Here is a 24,188-nt window from a genome sequence, read left to right on the forward strand (position 1 = left end):
AAGAAGCAACAGTGAGAACTGAACATGGAATCACTGATTGGTTCAAAATTGAGAAAGGAGTTTGGCAAGGCTGTATACTGTCACCTTGCCTATTTAACTTGTATGCGGAGCCATCACGAGAAAGGCGGGATTAGAGGAGTCACAAATTGGGATCAAGATTGCAGGGAGAAATATCAGCAACCTCAGATATGCAGAAAGTGAAGAGGAACTAAAGAGCCTGTTGATGCGGGTGAAGGAGGAGAGTGCAAAAGTTGGCTTGAAACATCAAGAAAATGAAGATCATGGCATCCAGCCCTCTCAATTTCTGGCAAATAGATGGGGAAGAAATGGAGATAGTGACAGATTTTATTTTCCTGGGTTTCAAGATCACTGCAGATGGGGACTGCAGCAAAGAAATTAAAAGAAGCTTGCTCCTGGGGAGGAAAGCTATGGCAAATCTAGACAGCTTCCTAAAAAGCAGAGTCATCACCCTGCCAACAAAAGTACGTTTAGTCAAGGTTATGGTCTTTCCAGTTGCAACGTATGGCTGTGAAAGTTGGACCATAAGGAAAGCAGAGCGTCAAAGAATTGAGGCTTTTGAACTCTGGTGCTGGAGAAGACTCTTGCGAAGAAACTGATCAGTCCTAGAGGAGATCAGCCCTGACTGCTCCTTAGAAAGCCAGATCCTGAAGATGAAACTTAAATACTTTGGCCACCTCATGAGAAGGAAGGACTCCCTGGAGAAGAGCCTAATGCTGGGAGCGATCAAGGGCAAAAGAAGAAGGGGACGACAGAGAATGAGGTGGCTGGATGGAGTAACTGAAGCAGTAGGTACAAACTTAAATGGACTTCAGGGAATGGTAGAAGACAGGAAGGCCTGGAGGATCATTGTCCATGGGGTTGGACACGATTTCACACCTAACAACAACAACTGAATAATTAAATAGCTTTTTAAAAATTCTGTAGTGTTTTTATGTACATGTTTATAAAAGGTATACACAGAAAATAAGCATGTTTACTCAGGAGCCAATAAGTTCAATGGATCTACAACCAAGTAGGCTTATGAAAGACATATTATAGGATTGTGGACTTATTTATATTGATCCAGGTTGAAGTGTGATAACTTTGACTTAAACTGGTTTTGCATTTGACTTCAGCATGACCATAATTAACCAAACTTGACACAAGGTGGTGCTAATTGTTCCCTGAACTAACCTCTACTTCATCTGGTAAAAAAGGCCACCACTCACCAGATTCAGTAGGGGTTTCCTCCAACAGATGACTTTCACCAAAATATAAATGCAATACATACCCTGACAGGGCACTACTTGAATTAGTGCACCTGCAATGTCAACTGGTCCTAGAATAAAGAACTAAATGACTTTTTGGCATGCTGGATCTTCTTTCACTCCTGGAAAGAAGTGTACATATTCCAGTGTACTATGTATTACATTATACAGGAGAAGAACCCCCACAAAAGCAACCAGTTTTAACTGCACAACAACCCTGCACGGTAGGCCTCAAATCTTAAGAGTGTGGCAGAGAAGAGACACTCTTGGCTTGGCTCTGTTTTCCCGCCAGCAGCAAGGCCAGCTACAGCAGTAACAACAGTAACAAAGCCTTTAATAGCATATTTAAAAAATACAATATATATATAAGGAATAAAATGACAGAAGGATTCCCTGCAATGCAGAATAAACAAAGGGAGATATCATGCTTTAGAGTGGGACAAAATACATTCACGATCTCTCATGGTGAGATATAAAAACTTTGCAACTGGTTCAATTATATCAGGGTTCTGGGATGCCAAAAGAAACTGAATCTTAAATTCATCAGATACAGTTCTCTTTTACAAAGCAGCTTGAGGAATAAAATGGACAATGGGGAAAAAAATGTGATTGATTCTATATAGCATTGTCCACAGGGGCAAAGCCTAGCTGTATATGGACTCTGTGGAAATCTCCCATATAGCACTGCAGAAAGTAGAACATTAGATCTAGCTAGCGTGAAGGATCTACGCTGTTGCAAGATGGTGAAATGATAAAAATATACAGCTAGTGACTGAGAACTTGGTGAGATTCCCAAGCTCATTGAAGAGCAGGTATTTCTAGCTTTACTGCTAAGTTCCTGCAGTTCTATGTCTAGGAGTCTGCGTTTAATTAAATCAAATGCAGCCTTTTCACATATTAGGTACAAGGGGTCTAAAGAGATTCCTATAGATTTAATTCTTCCCTCAATGTGTCTTAGCCATGTGATTCATGTTCAGCTAGAATAAGGGAAATTAGACTAACAGGGTCAGATATGAAATGCATGAGAATCCAGAACTTGATTGTTAACAACCATGCCCTAGTTTCGAATAGTCTTTGGCTGGTTTCTAGACATAGGACTGTATAAGAGACATAGTTCAGGGTCTCAAGGATTTTGTGCAGGAAGACAGATTGGAGACTTTCGACAGCTTGGTTAAAAGCATTGATCCAAACAGGGATGCCATAGAGCAGTTGGGCACTTAGTTTCATATTGAATACATTGAGGGGTGCTGGCACATATTGATTACCTCTGGTGTAGAAGAAACGTGTAATCACCAGGGAACTAGTTTTTGCAAATGTAATTGCATATTTCCTCTGTGCAACCCGGTTTGCATTATGGTAAAACTATATTCTCAAGTATTTGAAGCTTTTAACTTGTTCATTGATGTTACCTCTTATGTTCCATTTAAGAGGCTCCTATGGATTTCCAAAAACCACTCTGATCACAGTATTGTATGTGAGAAGGGGCTTTTCTATGGCCTCCCTGTCAGTCAACCATTAGCTAGGAGAAAGCTTTCCCTCTCACACATGCCCTCTCAAAAGTAATGTACACACATGTCCACAGACACCTCTGTGTTGCTCTCAAAAATGTGACCCTCGCGAGAGACGACTGAAGATGGCACTGTGCTTGCTTGTTCTGTGATGAGCTCTCGAACCAAGCAGAGGGCCAGGAGCAAATGCACCTGGCATACCTGAGCAGATGTGCAAATCTCGCTCGCTGGTCACCCCAGGAACCGGGAACGGCACCCTGAGGGTCCTACAGATCCTACGGATCTCCGCTGCCTGTGCTCGAGGCCACGATGGCGTCCTTGTCGTAAACAACTTTCTAAGCCTGAAACGACCAGCTGATCCTGCATTCTTCCCAGATTATCTCTTACCAGAATGACCAGAATGACAAGAGCCGAAGTCTGAAAAAATCAGCAACGTAAAGACTGTGAGTTTTCTGTTTGTTTTCCTATTCTTTAAAGCCAGGCACCAGCCCCCCTCCTTCCCCCTAACCAATTTACAGGACTGTTCCTCCCCAGTTCCTCCATAATAATACCCAATTACATGCTGGTTGTCAGATCAGCATAGGGCTTAATCAAAATAGTTCAGAATTAAGGTTTATTTATTTATATTTTGACATATACCACTGCTCTCAAAGACTCATGGCGGTTTACAATAAAAGAATAAAATAGAAGAATAAAACTACCCAACCCACTAAATCTACAATACATTGAAAGATGGCTGATTTATGGAGTTAATACCCTATCTCTCCTCGCTTGCCCAGCAGCAGTCAGAGTTCTTTCATTAGGAGCAAGGGTCTTGTTGTAATTCTAGGGGATCCACTGATGATAACTCCAGGACTCAGCCCGGCCTCAACCATACGCCTGGCGGAAGAGCTCTGTCTTACAGGCCCTGAGGAAAACTGATACGTCCGGCAAGGCCCTTAGCTCTTCCAGGAGCTCATTCCACCAGGCTGGGGCTAGGGCCAAAAAAAGTCCTGGCCCTGGTCAAGGCCAGGCAAATGTCCTGAGGGTCTGGGACGAACAGTAGGTTCATACCGCAGAGCAGAGTGCCCTGTATAGCAGTGGTCCCAAACGTTTTTATCACCGGGGACCACTCAACGCTTGATAATTTTACTATGGCCCGGTGGCGGGGGTAGTTTACCACTGCCCTAAGGCTCTCTGATCGCTATGGTAATGTTTAAACATCCCTTCAAAATAAGATACAGACACGCCACAACAATGAACATAAGTAACATTTTATTTTCAGGGAAATTTTAACTCATGACAGTGACAAATCAATGGGAACCCTGAGCTTGTTTCTCTGCAACAAGATAGTCCCATCTGGGAGTGATGGGAGACTATGACACGCGAAGTGTGTTGTAAAGGGCCGGGGGGGATGAAGTAAAGGGCCGGGGGGGGGGGGAGAAGGCGTCCTTCGTGGGCCACCTCCAATTAGTCGACGGACCACATGTGGTCCGGAGCCCACAGGTTGGGGATCGCTACTGTATAGGGTGATAGTACAGGACACAAAGTGGAAAACTGCAAGAATTAATATTAGAGGTCAGATAAGCCTGTAGTTTCTTGGCCCATTTTTCCTCCCTTTTTTTTTGAAGGCTGGAATAGCCCTTCTTTAGTCTTGTGGCACATATCCCGTCCTCCAAGATGTCTTGAAGATGATGAGGAAAGGCTCTGCAAGCTCTTTAGGAAGTGCTTTAAGCACTCTCAGGTGTACATCATCTGTTCTGAGAGATCTGTACTCATCCAATATAGTCAAGTGTCTCTCAACAACTTCTTTCTATCCATATATATCCATTGCTTTGTCCTCTGTCAGAGGGTATATTGCCTCTTTTATCTAGCATTTGCTCCACCCATGAAGAAGATTTTCTTGTTGAAGTGACAACCTCAGCTCACAAACACTTTTTTAAAGGTATGTCCTCTCAATTCTATCCATTGCTTTAGGATGCTTTGGGCTGATCCTGCGTCGAGCCCCCTAGATGGCCTGTATGGCCCCTTCCAACTATATGATTCTGTGATTCTCTGATATCAAACATCAGCCTAGGTGCTACACATTGCCTACTCTCTCTAGATAAGACTGTTCTCTTTTTTTGGGGAGGCTGAGGCAAAATAGGCGATTTTCTGCTTTCTCTCTGTCCTCTGTCAATTTTCACCTAGCAAAGGGTTTATTGCCCCTTTTACCTAGCATTTGCTCCTCACATGAAGAAGATTTTCTTGTTGCAGTGAACCTTCCTGGACAACCTCAGCTCACACACACTTTTTTAGAGTTATGTCCTCTCAATTTTTTGAACATATATCTTTTCTTCCTTGGTTTACCATGGGGTTTTCTGTTCTTCATCCACATTGGCTTATTGGAACTCCTCTCGTGTTTCTGTCCCATTGGAATAGAGATGGTTTGTTTTAGGGGAGCCCATCCTTCAGTTGCTCCTTTTCTTTCTAGCATTCTTGTCCATGGAACGACTCTCATCATGCCTTTGTTCACTGAAGTCTGCCCTATTAAAATCAAACATACTCATCTGGCTATGAAGCTGAAAGGTGAGATATTTTTAATGTACAAATTCAGTTTATTCTGAATTCTTTATAAAAATGTAATATGTAGTATATGAATTGTACTGTGTACAAGCTCTGTGCTTAATTAATTCCTCAAGTGCCAATAATGTCCCTCTGTTCTCTACATAGGGCAAACAGGTCAAACCCTCCACCAAATAATTAATGGACACAAGTCTGACATCAAAGACACAAGACTGAAAAACCTGTAGGGGAACACTTTAACCTTCCAGGACATTCTATAAGGGACCTGAAAGTCGCTGTTTTATTACAAAGAAACTTCAAGAACAAGCTAGAAAGGGAGATTGTAGAAATGCAAGTTATTACAACACTCAATACTTTGACATATCCTGGATTCAACAAGGACAAAGGTTTTTTATCTCACTATGCATGCTAACCTTATGTAACTTATGTACCCATATTCCTCACAATTTATTTTAATTGGGATTATGTGACTGTTAGTAATATGTAATGTAATTTTGAATTCTACTTTCTGGTCTGAGGACAAGATAGCTGCCAGCTTAGCTTCTAATTGTAAGAAAGTTTCACACTGGTATGGAGACAGATGGGGCCCGGCAGTAAATAGTAGGCTGTGAGCCGTGGATCACTGGCTTTGACAGTTTTATTTCTAACTAGTAATAAAGCCCGCTGTATGGCGAATACAGCGGGCGCTACAAACTGACCTTGTCGGGCGGCATGGCTCACGGTGGCGGCAGCTCTCTTGGGTGGCGGCTGTCTGAGTTGGCGGCCTGACGCGGCAAGAGGCGCTTCGCGACTCTCGCAGCGTCAGGCCGCCGTCCGCGCGACTGCCGGGGGCTCCCTGCCCGGCGGCCTGACGCTGCGAGAGTCGCGAAGCGCTTCTTGCCGCGTCAGGCCGCCAATTGCTGGGGCTGGGAATCAGAGGGACCAATTGGCAGGCACTTCAATTGTCCCTCCGATTGTCTGTCCTGAGGAAGGGTCCAATCCGGACCCTTCCTCATCCCGGACACATCCCGCCCCAGAACGCCTTACTGTTTTATTTAGTCCGTGGCGCCCGCGGTGCCACGGGTGGTGTACAGATATGTCCTTGTGAACTACAAATGGGTTCGAGGGGTTTGATTGGCTGGTTTGGCTGAGAGTTATCATATGGCTGTGTTTGGATGCTGCGACACAGTTTACTAATGTAACAAGATTAACTTTTGCTTATATATTCCTACTGTTATGATAGTTAGTTCTTAGTCTGACGAAGAGTGCTTGCACTCGAAAGCTCACACCTTCAGTAAATCTTTGTTGGTCTTAAAGGTGCTACTGGACTCTGATTTTATTGTGCTACTTCAGACCAACACGGCTACTCATTTGAACTTTTCCTAGTGTAATTGTCTTTTCCAGTGAGTGAGCCTATGATGTGACCAAAGTACAATAGCTTCAGTGTAGTAATTTTGGCTTCAGATACCAATACATTTTTCCTAACTTCTTTAAAGGTAAAGTTAAAGGTATCCCCTGTGCAAGCACTGAGTCATGTCTGACCCTTGGGGTGACGCCCTCCAGCGTTTTCATGGCAGACTCAATATGGGGTAGTTTGCCAGTGCCTTCCCCAGTCATTACCGTTTACCCCCCAGCAAGCTAGGTACTCATTTTACCGACCTCAGAAGGATGGAAGGCTGAGTCAACCTTGAGCCGGCTGCTGGGATTGAACTCCCAGCCTCATGGGCAAAGCTTTCAGACGGCTGCCTTACCACTCTGCGCCACAAGAGGCTCCCTAACTTCTTTAGCATATTTATTATTAACCAGACATCTTATTGTTTATGTAAATCATCTTTAACCAGTAGACACATTTTTGAAAAATGGGGGGATGCAAATTCAAGCAAGTTGTGAGCTCTGATGGCCCAACCCAGCACTTCTACCAATAAAAATAACTTTCTACCATAGAAATACTTTCCTGTGTTTTTTCTTTTAATATCATATATTAGTTAGAGCACTACTGCAAGTTAAAATGATTTGCATTTAAATACATTTCAGAACATTAAGGGGAAAAGCATGTTTCATGTCAATAGATAATTCATTATTCTTTGAATTATATTATGACTATCAATCAATATAAATACAACATGTACAGGATTTGTACTTCAAATGTTAGCAGTCACATATTATTTATCATTTAAAAAATCAGAAAACATTGCAGGTAAAAAAATAACCAACCATTCATGTTTTCTTTCATCAGTATCAAGTGCTCTACAGGATCCTGTTGGTTATTTTCCTGATCAATTTCAAGCCCCTAGGTGACTTGTTAGCAAATGGTTTTGAAATAAATAGTGACGTAAAAGATACATACAGGCCTATTAATCATTAACTCACTTCTACCTCCAAGCTACTTGTTTAGTTCCTAAGTTGATTATGGGCAACAAGACATCAGAAAGCTCAAGAACCAAGAATGTTTGTTTTAATATGGGATGTATCATGCATATCACCCCAAATTACTTTTCAATTGTCATCCAAGCTTAAAATGTTCACAGGATCTGACCTGAGAACTTAAGATGTGCGTCAGATCTTCAAAAAGGCTGGCAATTAATTGGTCATTTATAGCACAAAAATACTTCAAAATAACTTGTGTCTTTTATTTTTAAATGCCAGCTGTTCAGTTGTTATGAAGTGTCAGAAAAACCAACTATGTTTTGCAAGAATTTAAATTAAAAAAGGGCAAAGAAGAGACAAAAATCATAATTAACATTTAAAATTTCCACAGAATTTCTATGGTTGAAAACAACCACCTACATAAATGTATCGTGCTAGGGCATCAAGAAAAAGCAACTATCTACCCTGATATTAAGCCTGTTTTATGTCCTTATAAAATGTTTTTAGACAGTTTGGTGGGATTTTGATTTGTACTAAATATCAAAGTCAGGTGAATAGTTCTTCCTACTGCTTCCACACAATGTAAAAAGACTGCTTACACACACCAGGAGCCTGACAGTCTAAATGGAAGTAATCTACATGAAAGTAAATCCCAGTGAAATACTAACTTTTCTGTTTTCAAAGGTTAATTCAGAGTTTCTTTTTGAGTGCATTTATGACACAGTTCTAAAACAAGATGTTTTCTCTGCTGTTTCGTCCTTTGTTTCCTTTGTTATCAGTCCAATTTTTCTGCAACAATTTATCAAATGCAAAGATTATGGGGACTGTTTTGTGAGGGGATGGAAATGTTGCTCTGCAAAAAGTTCCCGGCTGGTTCAATCCATGATTGGTATGTCTCATGAAGGCAGCTTCTCCATCAAGCTGTTTTGTTTACTCTCTGGTAGTCATTTTCACAAAGTACTAGCCCCTGCCAGGATGCCTCAATTTCTGAACATTCCTTGGCACAGTATTCACTTGTCTTGCTGCAAGGATGGGCAGCAATATGGGGGCACTGCTGACGTGATTCTTTGTGGGTGAGGGGGTGACCCATGGGGTAGAGTTAGCTCAGGGTCCTCCTGAGCCAGGCCCACCTGAGTCCTGCGGAGCAAGGCCACTGGTATGGTGAGTGTTTGTGGGCAGCTTAAAAATGTCAGTGGCCAACAGATTTAGCAAATAAATAACCTTGCCAGCTTAAATGTTGTTTTTTGAGAGCATCACTCAAGCCAATGGGCTAGTCTCATATGAATCCTGTAGATTGACATGTAAAGATTGACATGCAAAAGGCAGAAACAGCGGAAAACTTTGCCACAAATCTGTCTGATCCCCCAGGTTCTATCAAGCTTTCCCCACAAACCAGGCTACAGCACTTGGAGTGCCAGAGAGCTGCTGGTTTTGGTAGGAGCAGCATTAACTGGTTAAGGAAAATGCCCCCTTAAACTTTCCTCCTCCTTCCAGTAGCTGTGAGTCGCCTGTCATCTTTGCCTTCCCCCTTATTTATTTATTAGATTTTTACTCTCAGACAAGCTTGCTCGTGGCAGCTCAAAGCATAGTAACAACATTTTAAAAAACCCATAAATACAATCTGACAGGTAAGAATAGTAAAAAACAGCAAGATGGTAACCACACAATCCCTCATTAGGTCCATTTTTCTCCTCATTGCATCTGTTCCTAGCTAGGTCAGTCAGATGCAGAACAGCCAGATGTAGATGAGATGTAAACTGGGGGCGATGGTAATCCACTTCCCAGGAAAGGACCCGCTCTTATCATCTGGTATTTAGCCCAGCCTCAACCAGAAGCCTGGCAGAAGAGCTCCTTCTTGCAGGCCCTGCGGAACCCAGAGAGCTCCGAGAGGGCCCTCTGCTCTTCTGAGAGCTTATTCCACCAGGGAGAGGCCAGGATTGAAAAGGCCCTGGCCCTGGTCGAGGCCAGGCATGCTTACTGGGGGCCTGAAATGGTTGCCAACCATTTCAGTGGTCCCTTTCACTTCCTCTACTTCTAAGATAAAATGGTTAGCAGTAATTTCTTTCCCTCCTGTTTCACAGTGGGAGGGAGCAAAGCATAGGGGTTAAATGGCTGCCAGTCATTTAAACTTAACAGCTAACCAGTGGACCCATCAAGCTATTAGGTTTAAATAGCTGCCAGCCATTTAAGATTTCCATTTTGCTTCTTCCTGCTTCTTACACTGAAATGGCTGGGAGTGAAAGAGATGGTTTAAATGGCTCACAGCCCTGCTCAACTGCTAGATTTAAATGGCTTAAAAACCATATATACCAGATTCTGTTAAGAGATTGTTCTTCTATATATAAGTTTCCAGTTGAAAACAATTTGAAATTTAGTGTCCTTTGATAAAGTTATGCAGTGAAGCACATTGGGATTAAGAATTCTACTACCGTATTAAAGATTTAACTAAAGATTGAAGACTCCCTGGATATCTGCTTATTACATTGGAACAGTTTGATGTACAATATTGGGGTCCCAGTGCCTTACTGCTTGTTCCTAGCAGTGCAATTAAAGCAATCAACAGTTCAGTAAAGACCAAGCAATTCATGCAAAAATCTGAACAACATAACAATCCTCAGTGAAAGACAAACTATTTCACTGTTCCTTTTTCTGTTTTTCTTTTTTCCTTTATTTCATTCTCTGTCAGAACAAAATCCAGATATAACACTTCACTTGTGCTTTCATCAGTGGCAAAGAGCTAAGTAAAATAAATGACATAATACATGCATATTCCCTATTCTAGGGGGCAATTAAGAAAGTTGCTTCAAATTGCTATGCTAATGCTGGTTCTCACTGGATCCAGTGATTCTCACAGGCAATCTGGACAATAGATTTTCATTCATTCATTCATTCATTCATTCATTCATTCATTCATTCATTCATTCATTCATTCATTCATTCATTCATTCATTCTTTCTTTCTTTCTTTCTTTCATTCATTCATTCATTCATTCATTGTTGCAGTTCTAGCCTGCTGCTCTCTGGAGGCTCGTGGTGGGTTGCAGTATATAAAACCCACAACCATCAGACTCCCTAACCCCCTCCTTAGTAAAACAAGATAAACAAATAAAAGGAAATATGTTTCTATAAATGTTCTAAATCATGGTCTTAATTTATTATTTTTCTTTAAGCAATGCACATTGCAATCTGGACCACTATTGGGCCCCACTATACCTCAAACCCTGCGTAATGCACCCCTTTCCCCTCTTGTGGAGGCCATGCTCACAAGATCCCATGAGATGGGGTGTCAAATCACCCTTCTCTAAGGAATGTCCTAGCAGACACCTAGAAAAGGATAATGCCAGTTAACCTAAGTTTCCAGGAATGAATCTGTGAGCCCTCAGTTTTGCTTTGCCCCATTAAAAGAGTGCAGTAGGAACAAGGAATGGACTTCCATACCTAACTGAGGAAATCATTAAGAGGAAACATGATGACAGGAGTAACCATGAACAACAACAACAACAACACGTATCAAGCCCTTAGTTCAGACGATGAGTACTTCAGCAGCAATAATCAACTGAGAATCACTGAGAATGACTGGTTACTGTATAGGGCTTGGATCAGGAAAATAAGGATTTCAACATCAATTCAACCACAAAGATCACATGGTTACCTTGGGACACTTAGTATGTCTTAGTCCAGCAGTTCTAAACCTGGCGGTTGCGACCCATTTGGGGGTCGAATGACCCTTTCACAGGAGTCACACTCCCGCACTCTCCCCACACTGCTGCGCACACATGAGTCCGGGCGGCTCCCTCTCCCTCTCCCGGGGCGTCGTGTGAACTGGCAATGTAGCCCTGATCCTAGCACAGCCCTTGCTGAGGAGCCTTTGAACTGGCCAGCCAGCACCTTTGCCACCAGAGAGCGCACTAACCGGTTCCAGGACAGCATGCTAATTGGCTCCAGTGCACGCTGGGGACCCCCATGGCTCTACCCCTCTTGGTCTGGGACGCCGCCCCAAAGGCTGCCAACAGCAGATGCCCCGGAGGCTGGGGAGCGTTCAGCAAGGGGGGAGAAGCACGCTTAAGGGGGGAAATGGCAGGTAGGCGCCTTTCGGATTTCTCCTGTTTGCGGTCTGCTCGGGGAGTGCTGATGGGAGGAGGGGGAGGGAAAAGCGGGTTGTGCTGGGCGGTGAGCAGCTAGGGAGACGCCCATAGCTTACAGGCAATGCTCCTCACTCGTTGCTGGGGTGGTCTCATTTGCTGCTTCCACCGCCCAGCTTTAAACCCTTTGTTCTCTCTGGTTTTGGTTCAAAGCAAAGTGCTGCAGCCACCTCTCTATCAGGAAAGTTCCAGGAGGAAATAGGCTCAGGTGCCCCTCCGGGAACTGCGGGGCATTCAGTCGGTGTGCTCAGAGGTGAGGCGGATAGCCCAGGTGATGAATGGAAACAGGAGGGAAAGTTGGGAGGTTGGGGGTTGAGACATTAGGAAGGTTGAGAAACACTGTCTTAGTATAACCTATTTCACATATTATTATTTGATGATATTACTAGAGCATAAAATGGTATATATGAAATACACTACTAAGAACAGAACTGAAAATAGGTTTCATGAATGAAGAGGATGAGAAAACAAATTACAACAGGATCAGAAAACACTCTATGGACAGTTTACCACTGTAGTTTTCGTACTGCTGAAGAATTCCTTTCCAAGATTCAACTTACCAACATAATTTAATCAGAAGAGCCATATAGCACTCAATATAGGCTATACAAAAAAAGAGTATTAAAGCCAATGGATGACTCATTAAAGCCACAAATACGCAGAAAGAGATTTTAAATAAAGTGTGCTCATTACATCTGAGTTCACTGCTTGGATATACATTCTAATTTTATCCAATTACTTTAAAAATTACAAATCTGAGAGCTTATCTTATTTCAATAATCTTATCATTTCACATGGAAAGAAAAAAAATCCACCTAACATTTAAGAGAGCACTATATATAGCACATATGATTAATTCATTTATTTTATACAGTATGTAAGGTCTGATTTTCTTTACAATTTAATATATTAAAGCAGACTAACTCCACTGTGTAGGTTCTGCGTAGGTTTGTCATCCATTCAAGCTTGCAATGATGCTGGTTAAGCGATAGATTTCAGGCACTTTTCTAACCTTTTATTTTCAGTGGGTGTGAAAGTGTTTATTTGTAATATATATTGCTACTGACAGGGCTTTATTTTGTTCTGGAATCTCTGCAGCAATTCCTAACTTATAGGCTTCCCCAGAACGTACGTCAAAGGATTTCTACCCACACACTGAATACCTAATAGGGCCTGACCCATTTCTTTTTCTTATTAAAACAGCACTGCATCTTCAATAAAGAGAAATCAACTTTAGGACTAGAAGCAGGAGAGGAATTAAATGTATTCAAAAACTGCAGTGGGTGTTTAACCTGTTGAAAATATATATATCACTACAGTATGCCATGTTAAACCCATAGACAAAATTAATATCAGAGGCTGTAAACAGCATGCTGAGTTAATGTTTTACAAATCTATTTTCTTTGTCTTAAACATAAGGATAATATTAGTGCTGGCTATTTTTAAAAATGCAGTTAACCAGCCCTCTCTCACAAGGCTTCTAAGCAAAGTAGTGCAATTTGGGAATTAAATAACTTATGCATTAGTTTTATTTATGTATCTATGTATTTATTATCCTCCTCCAGGGAGCTGAGGATGGCATACGTGTTTCATGCATCCCACATTTTGTCCTCCCAACCTTCTGGGGCGTATGCATCTGAGAAAGACTGACTGACCCAAGATCATCCAGTGAGTGGGGATCTGACATGAACATCTTTGGAAATCTTGAATTTTCCAAGCTAAGGAGGTATATATATAAATGCTAAAATCTATTCAGGAATATACCAAAATCATCCATACCAAAAAGAGCATTGTCTTAAATGATTTTTTTAAATTGACCTCAAGTGCACATTAATTCTTCCTATTCAACTTAAGAGCTGACAGCCTGACTGAAGACAATACTGGAAATATGGAATCCTCAGTATTCTAATGTTGATGCATGAACTACATACAAGACCTCTAAGAGCCACAATCAACCATATGGGCATTCTTTAAGCACAAAGAACTACTTATCTAGAAGCTCAGAGGTGATCATTACATAAGACCACACCCAGTTAGCTTCACAAATAAAATTTCATGTACTATCTAGAATCAGACCTGGTAGACTTCAGAAACTGAACAGATTAATTGGTAGATTTTGTATCTCCTAGCTTAGCAAAAGCCACCATAAAAGGTAACCTAATGTAAAACAACTGAATACCTACCCATTTTATAAGAAGGTCAAGCAACGATATATTTTAAAATTAACTATTGATGCATGCCTTTGTTTTGACCATATGTAAGAAAAAGGAGAATACCCAAGTCTGCAAAACCACACATGATACAAAATAGAGATATAGATATTTCTGTATCTATTCTAAACAGGTCAACTAGAACAAGAAACTACTCATGTTGCTTCCAGATTGTTTCCGCACTAAGGGTTTTGGCTCAGATTTGCATTTGCGAAGAGTCAAATTTTTCATCCACTTCTGCACTGAACTTTCCCTTTTTGGACACAAACCCAATCTGCCCCCTCACTTGTCCTGCAGCACGGGAATCCTCAATAATCCAGTTTTCATTTTTTGAACTGGGGGCTAACAGAGTCTGATTGCGGCTGGCCAATGTGGAAATGTAAACATTCAGGCTTTTCCAGTATGTCAAACATAGTCCTCCCCCCACAGCATCACTTCCATCATCAACTCCCCTAACCTCCCCCACTCATTTTTTAAAATGGCTGGTTGCGTTACAACGTAATTCCAACCTAAAAAAATAGTGACTGCAGCTTTCTAAAAAATATATCATTAGGAACAGTGGATACTTCTCAAGCTGACCGCAGAGGCTTGCCCTTCTTCACCCCCTCAAGGCTCCAACAACAACATACCTTTATGAATCCTCAAGAACTGATTTTTGTTATTACACATTTGCATTATTAAGCTATTTGGGTGACTTTAAAAAAAACAAAAGAATGATTTCAGACATAGAAGGGGGACTTCAAAGGAAACAAAATGGCACTGGGAGATGACTGGGTGTTCTTGTCACATGACAAAGATAGACAAGTTAAAAAAAGGCCTGCTGGAAGTTTCCACGTCCTGTCCTACAGCTTCAGTGAGGAAACAAATGGGGCTCAATTTGGGGGCAAAAAGAGGGGAAAGGGGGCAAATGCTCCCAAAGCGGAACTCAGAAATGGTCTGGGGAGGGATCCCAAACTTTAAAAATAAGAATCATAGTGAAATGACAGCTGGGTGAGTCCTCAGTGTAGAAACAGTCCCAGTTATTGTCCTAAGAATCAGACCTCTACTTGAGGCATCATTTGCTATATATTACAGGAAATACAGTAGTCTAAGTAAACCTCTTTTGCTAAATATAATTTAATCCATAGTAAAAAAAGAAAACAGGTATTATAAAACTTTCTCTTTAGCACAGAAGTCTATCACTGTATCACAATCTTTTGAAAGTTAAATTGTTTATTTTATTAAATTTAGGTTTTCCACACAAATTATATATGCAAAGTAGGATATATTGCTCTTTTAAAGTGATACTTGCAATTATGTAAAGTTACACATAAAAATCACATTATATAAGTTTGTGGAAATTCTGTTAATTACACATATGGAAGTAGATACTAGCAAGATAGAAATAATTTGAAAATTGTACTCACGGGTGAGATTCAGAAAGCTGCTGAGCTAGTTCAAATGCTGTGGGGTCTCTGTCAAGTGCATATATTTTAACATCCGTAGCTTTTTGCAAAAGAGCCTTGGTATGGCCTCCTGCTCCAAATGTCATATCGAGAATATACTGATGGACAAAAGGAAAGTTAGCCTTGTTACTTTATTGAAAAATGCAAGAAAACACAAACTTTTAAACACGTTTTCACTTTAACTTTAATTAAAAATTGCATTCAATATTGCAGCATTACACTGATTAATATATTTACCAATATAACACATTTTAAAAACAATGAAAGCAGTTGTCTTAGTTTAGCTGCAATTCTTAGATCCATATGTGGAAATTTTTTATTGATCAACAAAATCCATTCACTTGCATCACACCTTCAAATATGATTTTGTATTAGCATAAAAGGCAGAACTGTCATCTAAGCGGTGAAAAGTTTTATAGTAGTAGTGAATCCCACATTAATAAAAAGTAGAAGACTCTCATATGCACCTCTAGAGATTTCTGAAGGTTTCAAAAATATTTATTTATAAAAAGTACTAGCCTTGCAAAATTGACAATCTCTTGAATTTGCCAATATTTATGCTCATTTATATGAATACAACCACTGGTGTAGTGGTTAGGAGTGCGGACTTCTAATCTGGCATGCCAGGTTTGATTCTATGCTCCCCCACATGCAACCAGCTGGGTGACCTTGGGCTCGCCACGGCACTGATAAAACTGTTCTGACCGGGCAGTGATATCAGGGCTCTCTCAGCCTCACCTACCCCACAGGGTGTCTGTTGTGGGGAGAGGAATGGGAAGGCGACTGTAAGCCGCTTTGAGCCTCCTTCGGGTAGGAAAAAGCAGCATATAAGAACCATCTCTTCTTCTTCTTCTTCTATTTATTTATTTATGTATTTAGATTTTTATACTGCCCTTCCCTATGGCTCTGGGCGGTTTACAGAAAACATTTCAGAACATTTACATGGAATAGTATGTATCAATATAACAATATAACAACAATAACATACCAACTAGAATTAGAACAGTATTTCGTCAACAATCACTTTGATACTCCCTTGGTAGGTTTGTCCTCGCAGACTGGGAGGGGGGGGGGACCTGTAGATGTTATGGGTCAGTCAGCCTCAAGCAAATGCCTGGTGGAAGAGCTTTTTTTTAAAGGCTCTGCGGAATTGTGGAAGTTCTGGCAAAGCCCTGATCTTTTCGAGGAGCTCATTCCACCAGGTGGGGGCCAGGACTGAAAAGGTCCTGGCCCTTGTGGAGGTCCAACATGCCTATTTAGGGCCAGGGATCCACAGCCAGTTGGAAATGGTGGAGCATAGAGCTCTTCTTGGGGTATAGGCAGGGAGGTGATCTCTCAGATACACTGGGAGCAGCCAAGTTCTTGGAGTACCGGCCAGATGTGAGATCTCCATGATGTCTTAGTCAGAATCCGGGCCGTGGTGTTTTGCACCAGGTGTAGTTTCTGGATCAAGGATAAGGGTAGGCCTGCGTAGAACGAACTGCAGAAGACCAGCCTAGAGGTGACCATTGCATGGATCACTGTGGCTAGGTGCTCTGGTTCCAGGTAGGGTGCTAGTAGTTTGGCTTGGCGGAGATGGTAAAATGCCAGCCGTGCTATCTTTGTGACCTTGGCTTCCATTGTAAAGGAAGCATCCAGAACCACACCCAGGTTCCTGTCGGAGTGAGTCGCTAGGAGCTGCCCACCGTCCAGGGTGGGCAGGCGCACTTCCTCCCATGGTCCCTTCCTACCCAACCACAGGGTTGAGCTTCAGATGACTCTGCTTGATCCACTTTGTGCTTCCAGGCATCTGGCTAAAGATTCTGGGGGGGAGTCAGGGCAGTCATCCATCAGGAGGAAGAGCTGGGTGTCATCTGCATATTGGTGGTAACCCAGCCCAAACCTCCACACCAGCTGAGTAAGAGGGCGCATGAAGATCCACCAACAGGCAAAAGTTGGTGGATGAGGTGAAGGAGGTGGGGACCCTAGGGGGAAGTGACCATGGGGGAAGTGACCATGTCCTCATAGAATTCCTTTTGAGATGGAAAGGCAAGGAAGCATGTAGCTAGACGTGGATGTTGGATTTTCATAGGGCACATTTTAATAAACTCAGAGACATGATGAGTGTCATACCATGGACGAGAATGCTGGAAGGGAAGGGAGCATGTGAAGGGTGGGCGCTACTCAAACAAGAGCTATTGCATGCTCAATCAATGACTACCCCAGAAAGATGAAAACACTGCAGGAGCTCTAAGAAGCCTTTTTGGATGAACAGAGAACTTCAAGAGGAACTAAGAAAGAAAAGGGAGATGTTCAGGAAATGGAGGGAAGGACAGAGCTCTAAAGAAGAGTACCTACAGGTTACTAGGCACTGCAGAGAAATGCTTTAGGCTCAGCTGGCAGGGACTCATGGGAATTGTAGTCCATGGACATCTGGAGGACCACAGGTTGACTACCCCTGATCTAGACCAAATCCCTACACTATGCAGGACACTCACAACCCTATCGCACATAGGAGCTGCAATGCCAAAAAATGAATGGTACTAGATATCTTGTCCTGCATTGTGTCCAGAAAACCGCATCTACAGTGCTATTTGCAACAGAAGCTAATGTACTCTGTGGCAGGCATAACTCATTGAAACAGTCAAGTGGGTAGCCGTGTTGACTGCTTGTACTTGAAAGCTCATGCCCTGAATAAATCTTTGTTGGTCTTAATGGTGCCACTGGACTCTGATTTTGTTTTCATTGGAACAGTGTTTTGAAACTGACCACTAGCTTCAGAATGATCATGAGAGGTGCTGGCCTAGGTTACTAGTATTTGCAATTGAAGTAAGGTTTTCTCTGGGAGGAATAACTTATCAGAAAAGGAAATGAAACTAAGCATTTTAAAATTGCCTACCAGCTGCAGGATGATCACTGTACCCAGGTTCAATTCCCTGCTCTGCTACTGAAAACGTGTCAAGCAATGTTGGGCCATTCACTCTCTTTAAGCCTAAACTTTACAGGTTGTTGTGAGGTTAATACAGAGAAATGTGAAATTCTTAAATCACTTTGTATCACAAGTGGGGGGCTGGGGTGAGTGAATACATTTATTTATAATTTGATTGATATATACACTGTAAATCTATAATACATCTATAAGGATATATATGTCTTTCTGTCTGTCTGTGGCAGGCATAACTTACCAGAAGTTGCAACTTATAACTTATGCTAGGCAACTGAAAACTGGCCACCAACTTCAAGATGTTCATCAGAGTTGCAGTGTTAAAAATGTAGGGAATCAGAACATCCTGTCCTAGATGATCTCCAGAATATTTGCAATGTATTTAACAGTTTACTCCCCAGAAGCCAGGAAGGTGAAGTCAAAATAGACAGTGAGGGTGGAGAGTATTCCCTTCTTCAGGCAATCTTCACATTATGATATCTTCTTGAAGATGATTCATTCTTTACAAGAAGCAGCAGAGGCAGATTTGCAAGAAGCAACTGTATCAAAAATATTAGAAGAGAAAAATGCAGCCAAAACCCACTTTAGAGGTTAGCTTGCAGAGGGTGGTGGGTGGTGGAGCAAAGCCACCCTTGCAGAGGGTGGTGGGGCAAAGCCAATATAAAACAATATTGCCAATGCTGCAAACTTTACTGTTAGTGAATAGAGTAAGTGTGTGGGGTCCATTAACAGTTTAATGTACATTAGGTTTCGTGAGTAGCTAAAGGGTAAAATCTGTCTGTGTGGATTATATTTGAAGTTTCAACACTAAATGAAGACCTTCTAGCTTTCTAGGCAAGATAGCCAGTTTGGTGTAGTGGTTAGGAGTGCGGACTTCTAATCTGGCATGCTGGGTTCAATTCTGCGCTCCCCCACATGCAACCAGCTGGGTGACCTTGGGCTCGCCACGGCACTGATAAAACTGTTCTGACCGAGCAGTGATATCAGGGCTCTCTCAGCCTCACCCACCCCACAGGGTGTCTGTTGTGGGGAGAGGAAAGGGAAGGCGACTGTAAGCCGCTTTGAGCCTCCATTGGGTAGGGAAAAGCGGCATATAAGAACCAACTCTTCTTCTTCTTACTTGCATTCTTTTTTTCCACAAAAGCAAAATTATATGTATACTAGGGGCAAAGCCTGTTGTATTCAAGAATACAACGGGCGCTAGAGCTTAGCAGTGGGAAGAGGAGGTGGAGGAGTTTTCCAGTCTGGAAGGGCATGGGGTTGAATGTGTGTGTTGTGTGAAAGGTTGTGGTGGCATGGTGGCAAATGAGGGCATGGGGGTGGAGAGATGCCAAGAATCTGTGGTTTGGAATGTTCGTTGAGTGTGGGGGAGGACTGGGAATTGTGGCATAGTGGTTACAGATGAGCTTTCCAGAGCCATGTCTTCAGACATGTGAAGGGAAAATCAGACTGGAGACTATTCTTAGGGGAAGATTACATGGCAACCAATTCCTCCCAGTACTGCATCATTTCCCTTTTTGTGTGAATTATGCCACAGCCATGGAAATGCCCCTCTGCCCTAATACACATGGGGTAGTCACAGTACACAGGTGTCTACCCTGTTCCTTCTCCATTTTTTCACTGTTGATAAAACGTTATGTGCCCACATGCTTCTTTCATGGTTGCCCCTTAGAAGAAGAACGGGTTTTTGTACCCTGTTGTTTACTACCCAAAGGCTGTAAATATTTATTTAGATCTTCCTGCACTTTCCAGACTCACAGGACTGATGCTGGTCTGCCTGTCTGCACCACAGAATACAAACAGTTGCTGATAAGGGCTGACCATAGCCCAGGAGGGACACACCTGCACCACTCCATCCTAACTGCAGACAAAAATGGCTCCATTGAAGGCTGGACTCTGAGGCATTGTATGATTTTGAAGTCTCACCTCCAAACCTATTATTTCCAACCCAGGGGTAGCCAACCTCCAGGTGGGGCCTGGAGAGCTCCTGGAATTACAGCTCAGCTGCAGAATATAAAGATCAGCTCCCCAGGCAGAAAGGGCTACTTTGGAAAGGGTTGTGGTAGAGAAAAAACATTTAAGGCCTCCCACACAGGTTGTTGTTGAACTGAAAGACTTGAGGCCTACTGCACAGGCTTGTTGTCAGATGAAACAGGAGACAAAAGAACCAGTTATGTCTGCAGAATAACACTGTGCGGTGGCCTCAAATCTGCAGAGAGTTGCAAAGAAGAAAGACACATGGCTTGGCTGTGTCTAACCCCCGGCCAGAGCAGTATTTTAAGCGAGAAGGGGCTTTCTGTGGCCTCCCTGTCAGCCAACTGTTTGGCAGAAGGGGAAAGTCCCCCCCCTCAAAAGGAATGCCCACCCCATGCCCTCAGGCTCCCCTGCATTGCTCTTGGAAACACCTCCTTCCCCTCAGTCAGGGGCTGTCAGACTGGCAGTGGCAGACTGACAGTCTGGGGCAGACTGGCAGTGATGTCTCCTGATTGCCCTGGAACTCTGGTCTGTCCTGGTGAGGGCCCAATCGGAAGGCGCTTTGCGCCTTCCGATTGACCCCTCCACTTGTCAGTCCGCGACCAAGGGGCCCACCCCAACCCTCCTTACTGTTTTATTAAGAGGGATACACACACACACACACATATATACTAGAAACTAAGCCCGCTGTACTTTAAAGACAGCGGGCGCTAGGGGTCTGAAATGGTTGGGCGGGGTGGGTGCGCGACTTGGCGGCGGCGTGGCCGGGCACCTGAGGGCGGGGATGGCGCAGCCTGTGTGGCTCCGCCGTCATCTTCTGGCCCCTCCATGTTTGGACCGGGTGTGGCACCTACCAGAGGGCAGGCTGGAGATGGCAGGCGGCGCGGGCAGCAGCATGAGAGAGCAGATGGGTTCGCGGTTCTGTTGCTGGGGCAGGAGCGGGCGGCAGGCGCTATCTGTTGTCCAGGGCTGCGTCGACCTGCAGTCTCCGGAGGCAGGGAGGCTGTAGGCGTTGCCGGCGGTGTGGCGGCTGGCGGCGTGGATGGAGCCGTGGGGAAGGCAGCAGTGTCTGGGGTGGTGTTTGCAGGGCGACCGGAGGTTCGGCCGCGGGTTCTCTGTCACGGCGGTGGGGAGGCGCCGTGTTTGCAGCTGCGTCCGTCTCCGTATCATTGTCGCCGCGCGGTCAGTGGCCGACCTGCTGTCCCCAGGCTAGGCCGGGAATGGCGGCCGACCGTATGCAGCCAATATGGGGGGGCGGATCAGGAAGCGCTTTGTGCCTGCCAATTGGGCCCTTCGATTGTCAGTCCGGGGCAAGGGGCCTATCGGCACCCTTCTTCATCACGGACAGGGCCCACCACCGGGGCCCTTAACGAATTATTTAATCCGCGGAGCGGTTAAATATAAATATAAATATAAATATAAATATAAATATAAATATAAATATAAATATAAATATAAATATAAATATAAATATAAATATAAATATAAATATAAATATAAATATAAATATAAATATAAATATAAATATAAATATAAATATAAATATAAATATAAATATAAATATAAATATAAATATAAATATAAATATAAATATAAATATAAATATAAATATAAATATAAATATAAATATAAATATAAATGGCATCTAATAGTTGTTCCATTGTATAATATTTATCCCACAAAGAGCACTCCTGCCTGACTAGTCTGTGAGAGCATCGTACCCGATTTTTCTCCAAATACTAGAGTGATTTCCTGGATTCTATTTCCTGGGGCGTGATTTGCTCTGAGAAGGACAGGAAGTAATGAGCAAACAGAAACAGAGGTTGTGCAGATACAGAGAGAGTAGGAAAGATATTACTAGAAGATTCACTTCAAATGGATCTCTGAAGTGATTTTAAGGAAATCAAGATGGAAAATTGGAACATTATGAGTTTCACCTACTTGGTAAGGGGCGGGTTAATCTATACTTCTGGGAAGGTGCCCTTTCTGGTCCCATGCTGAACCATTAGGTTTTTGGTAACTCCAGAGGAAGGGAATTCCCTCAGTGATCCTTCCTTCAGTGGTCCAACACCATCTGGCTCATATCTGGTTCATGTTTAAAATAATGTACAACTAAATTATGCTTTCTCTGCAGTGTCCTGTAAATATCAGAAATATTCTTATACAAACACTTCTTGCAATGAGTCACACATCTATAGTTAAGTTATAACACCAAGCATCAGCTTCCCATAGGAACTTTATAATCAGCTTGTGACTGTACGTTTTAGAAAGTAGTAAAGTCTCTCATGATGTCCATAGAAAATAAACAAAGCTTTGGAACATCTTGTTCCCCTAATTTAATGATACATCTACAAAACTCAATTTTCTTAATTACGCACTCAAAGCACAGATGATGATCTTTGCTCAGTCAACTTTCTGACTATATTACAGATTTAAATCACTGTGCAATGCTTCTTTATAATACATTTCCTTTTTTATCAGCCATGGCTTCTAAACCAGCGGTCCCCAACCTTTTAATGGCTGAGGACCGGCTCTGGGACTGGAGAAGAGCCGGCTGCCTGGGCATCGCGCATGCGCATTAGCACCCCTGGTGGTGAAAACACGCATGCGTGGAGCTGCCGCGCATTTGTGTTTTCACCACCAGGGCGCTAACGCCCATGCGCGGCAGCTCCACGTGTGTGCGTTTGTGTCCGCGCCTGCCTCTCCCCCCCACCCTCTCGCAGTAAGAAGCTAGCTGGGCCAAGAGCGAAGTGGCCACTTTGGCGGCCGCTTCTCTCGCGGCCTGGTGAGCTTCTCGCTGCAGGGGGGGAGAGGCAGGCCGTGGCCAGCGGCGACCCATTACCGAGGCCCCTTACCGAGATTGATGACCCACGTTCTAAACAACTGGCCTGTCCATGCGGCTGTCCATCAACAGATACAACATCCCAATCCAAAGCTCTGAAACGATTGAGCATGTGAAGGGTAGGCGCTACTCAAACAAGAGCTAATGCATGCTCAATCAATGACTATCCCAGAAAGACGAAAACACTGCAGGATGAACAGAGAACTTCAAGAGGAACTAAGAAAGAAAAGGAAAATGCTCAGGAAACGGAGGGAAGGTTACTAGGCATTGTAGATCAATCATCAGAAAGGTCAAAGCTGAGAGTGAGCAAAGATTGGCCAGGGAAGCCCATTGTAACAAGAAAAGATTTTTCAGTTATGTGAGGAGCAAACGTAAAGTAAAGGAGGCAATAGGCCCACTGTTGGGTGCGGATTGACAAACTCTAATGGAAGATGCAGAGAAAGCAGAAAGGCTTAGTGCCTATTTTACATCTGTTTTTCCTACAGGTCAAAAGGTTTAGGCACATCTAGACATGGCAGTAGCCAAAGGATAGTGTCTGGGTGGCGGGTTAACATGGATAGAGAGGTTGTCGAGAGGCATTTAGCTGCACTGGATGAGTTCAAATCCCCTGGGCCGGATGAAATGCACCCGAGAGTGTTCAAAGAACTTTCCAGAGAATTTGCACAGCCCTTGTCCATCATCTTCGGCAGCGGTCTGCAAGCTTACGCTCGCTGCGGACCGCTGCGGCGTAGTGGAGGGAGAGGGCGGCCCAGGGGTGCAATTGTGCCGCCACCATGCTGGCGGCCACGGCTCCCCCTCCCAGCCCCTCTGGGCCGCAAGCAAACTGGCCGCTAAAGCGGCCGATTAGCTTGCGGCTCGGCAAGCTTCTCTTCCCTCCCCTCCCGAAGCGAGAAGCTTGCCGGGCCGCGAGCTAATCGGCCACTTTGGTGGCCGATTTGCTCGCGGCCTGGCGAGCTTCTCGCTTCGGGGGGGAGGGAAGAAGGAGCC

General features: G+C 43.4%; 1 protein-coding gene across 4 annotated transcripts in view; it reads right to left on the reverse strand.

Moving 5' to 3' along the window:
* METTL15 (methyltransferase 15, mitochondrial 12S rRNA N4-cytidine) overlaps positions 1 to 24,188 on the reverse strand; it is a 158,318-nt gene that overhangs the window by 65,835 nt on the left and 68,295 nt on the right. For all 4 annotated transcript variants that reach the window (XM_077321973.1, XM_077321971.1, XM_077321972.1 and 1 more), the window contains one exon: positions 15,424 to 15,560. In XM_077321973.1, coding sequence (XP_077178088.1) covers positions 15,424 to 15,560 — 137 coding nt within the window. The remainder of the gene's footprint in view (positions 1 to 15,423; positions 15,561 to 24,188) is intronic.

Source organism: Paroedura picta, chromosome 2 (assembly GCF_049243985.1).
Source record: "Paroedura picta isolate Pp20150507F chromosome 2, Ppicta_v3.0, whole genome shotgun sequence".
Taxonomy (NCBI): Eukaryota; Metazoa; Chordata; class Lepidosauria; order Squamata; family Gekkonidae; genus Paroedura; species Paroedura picta.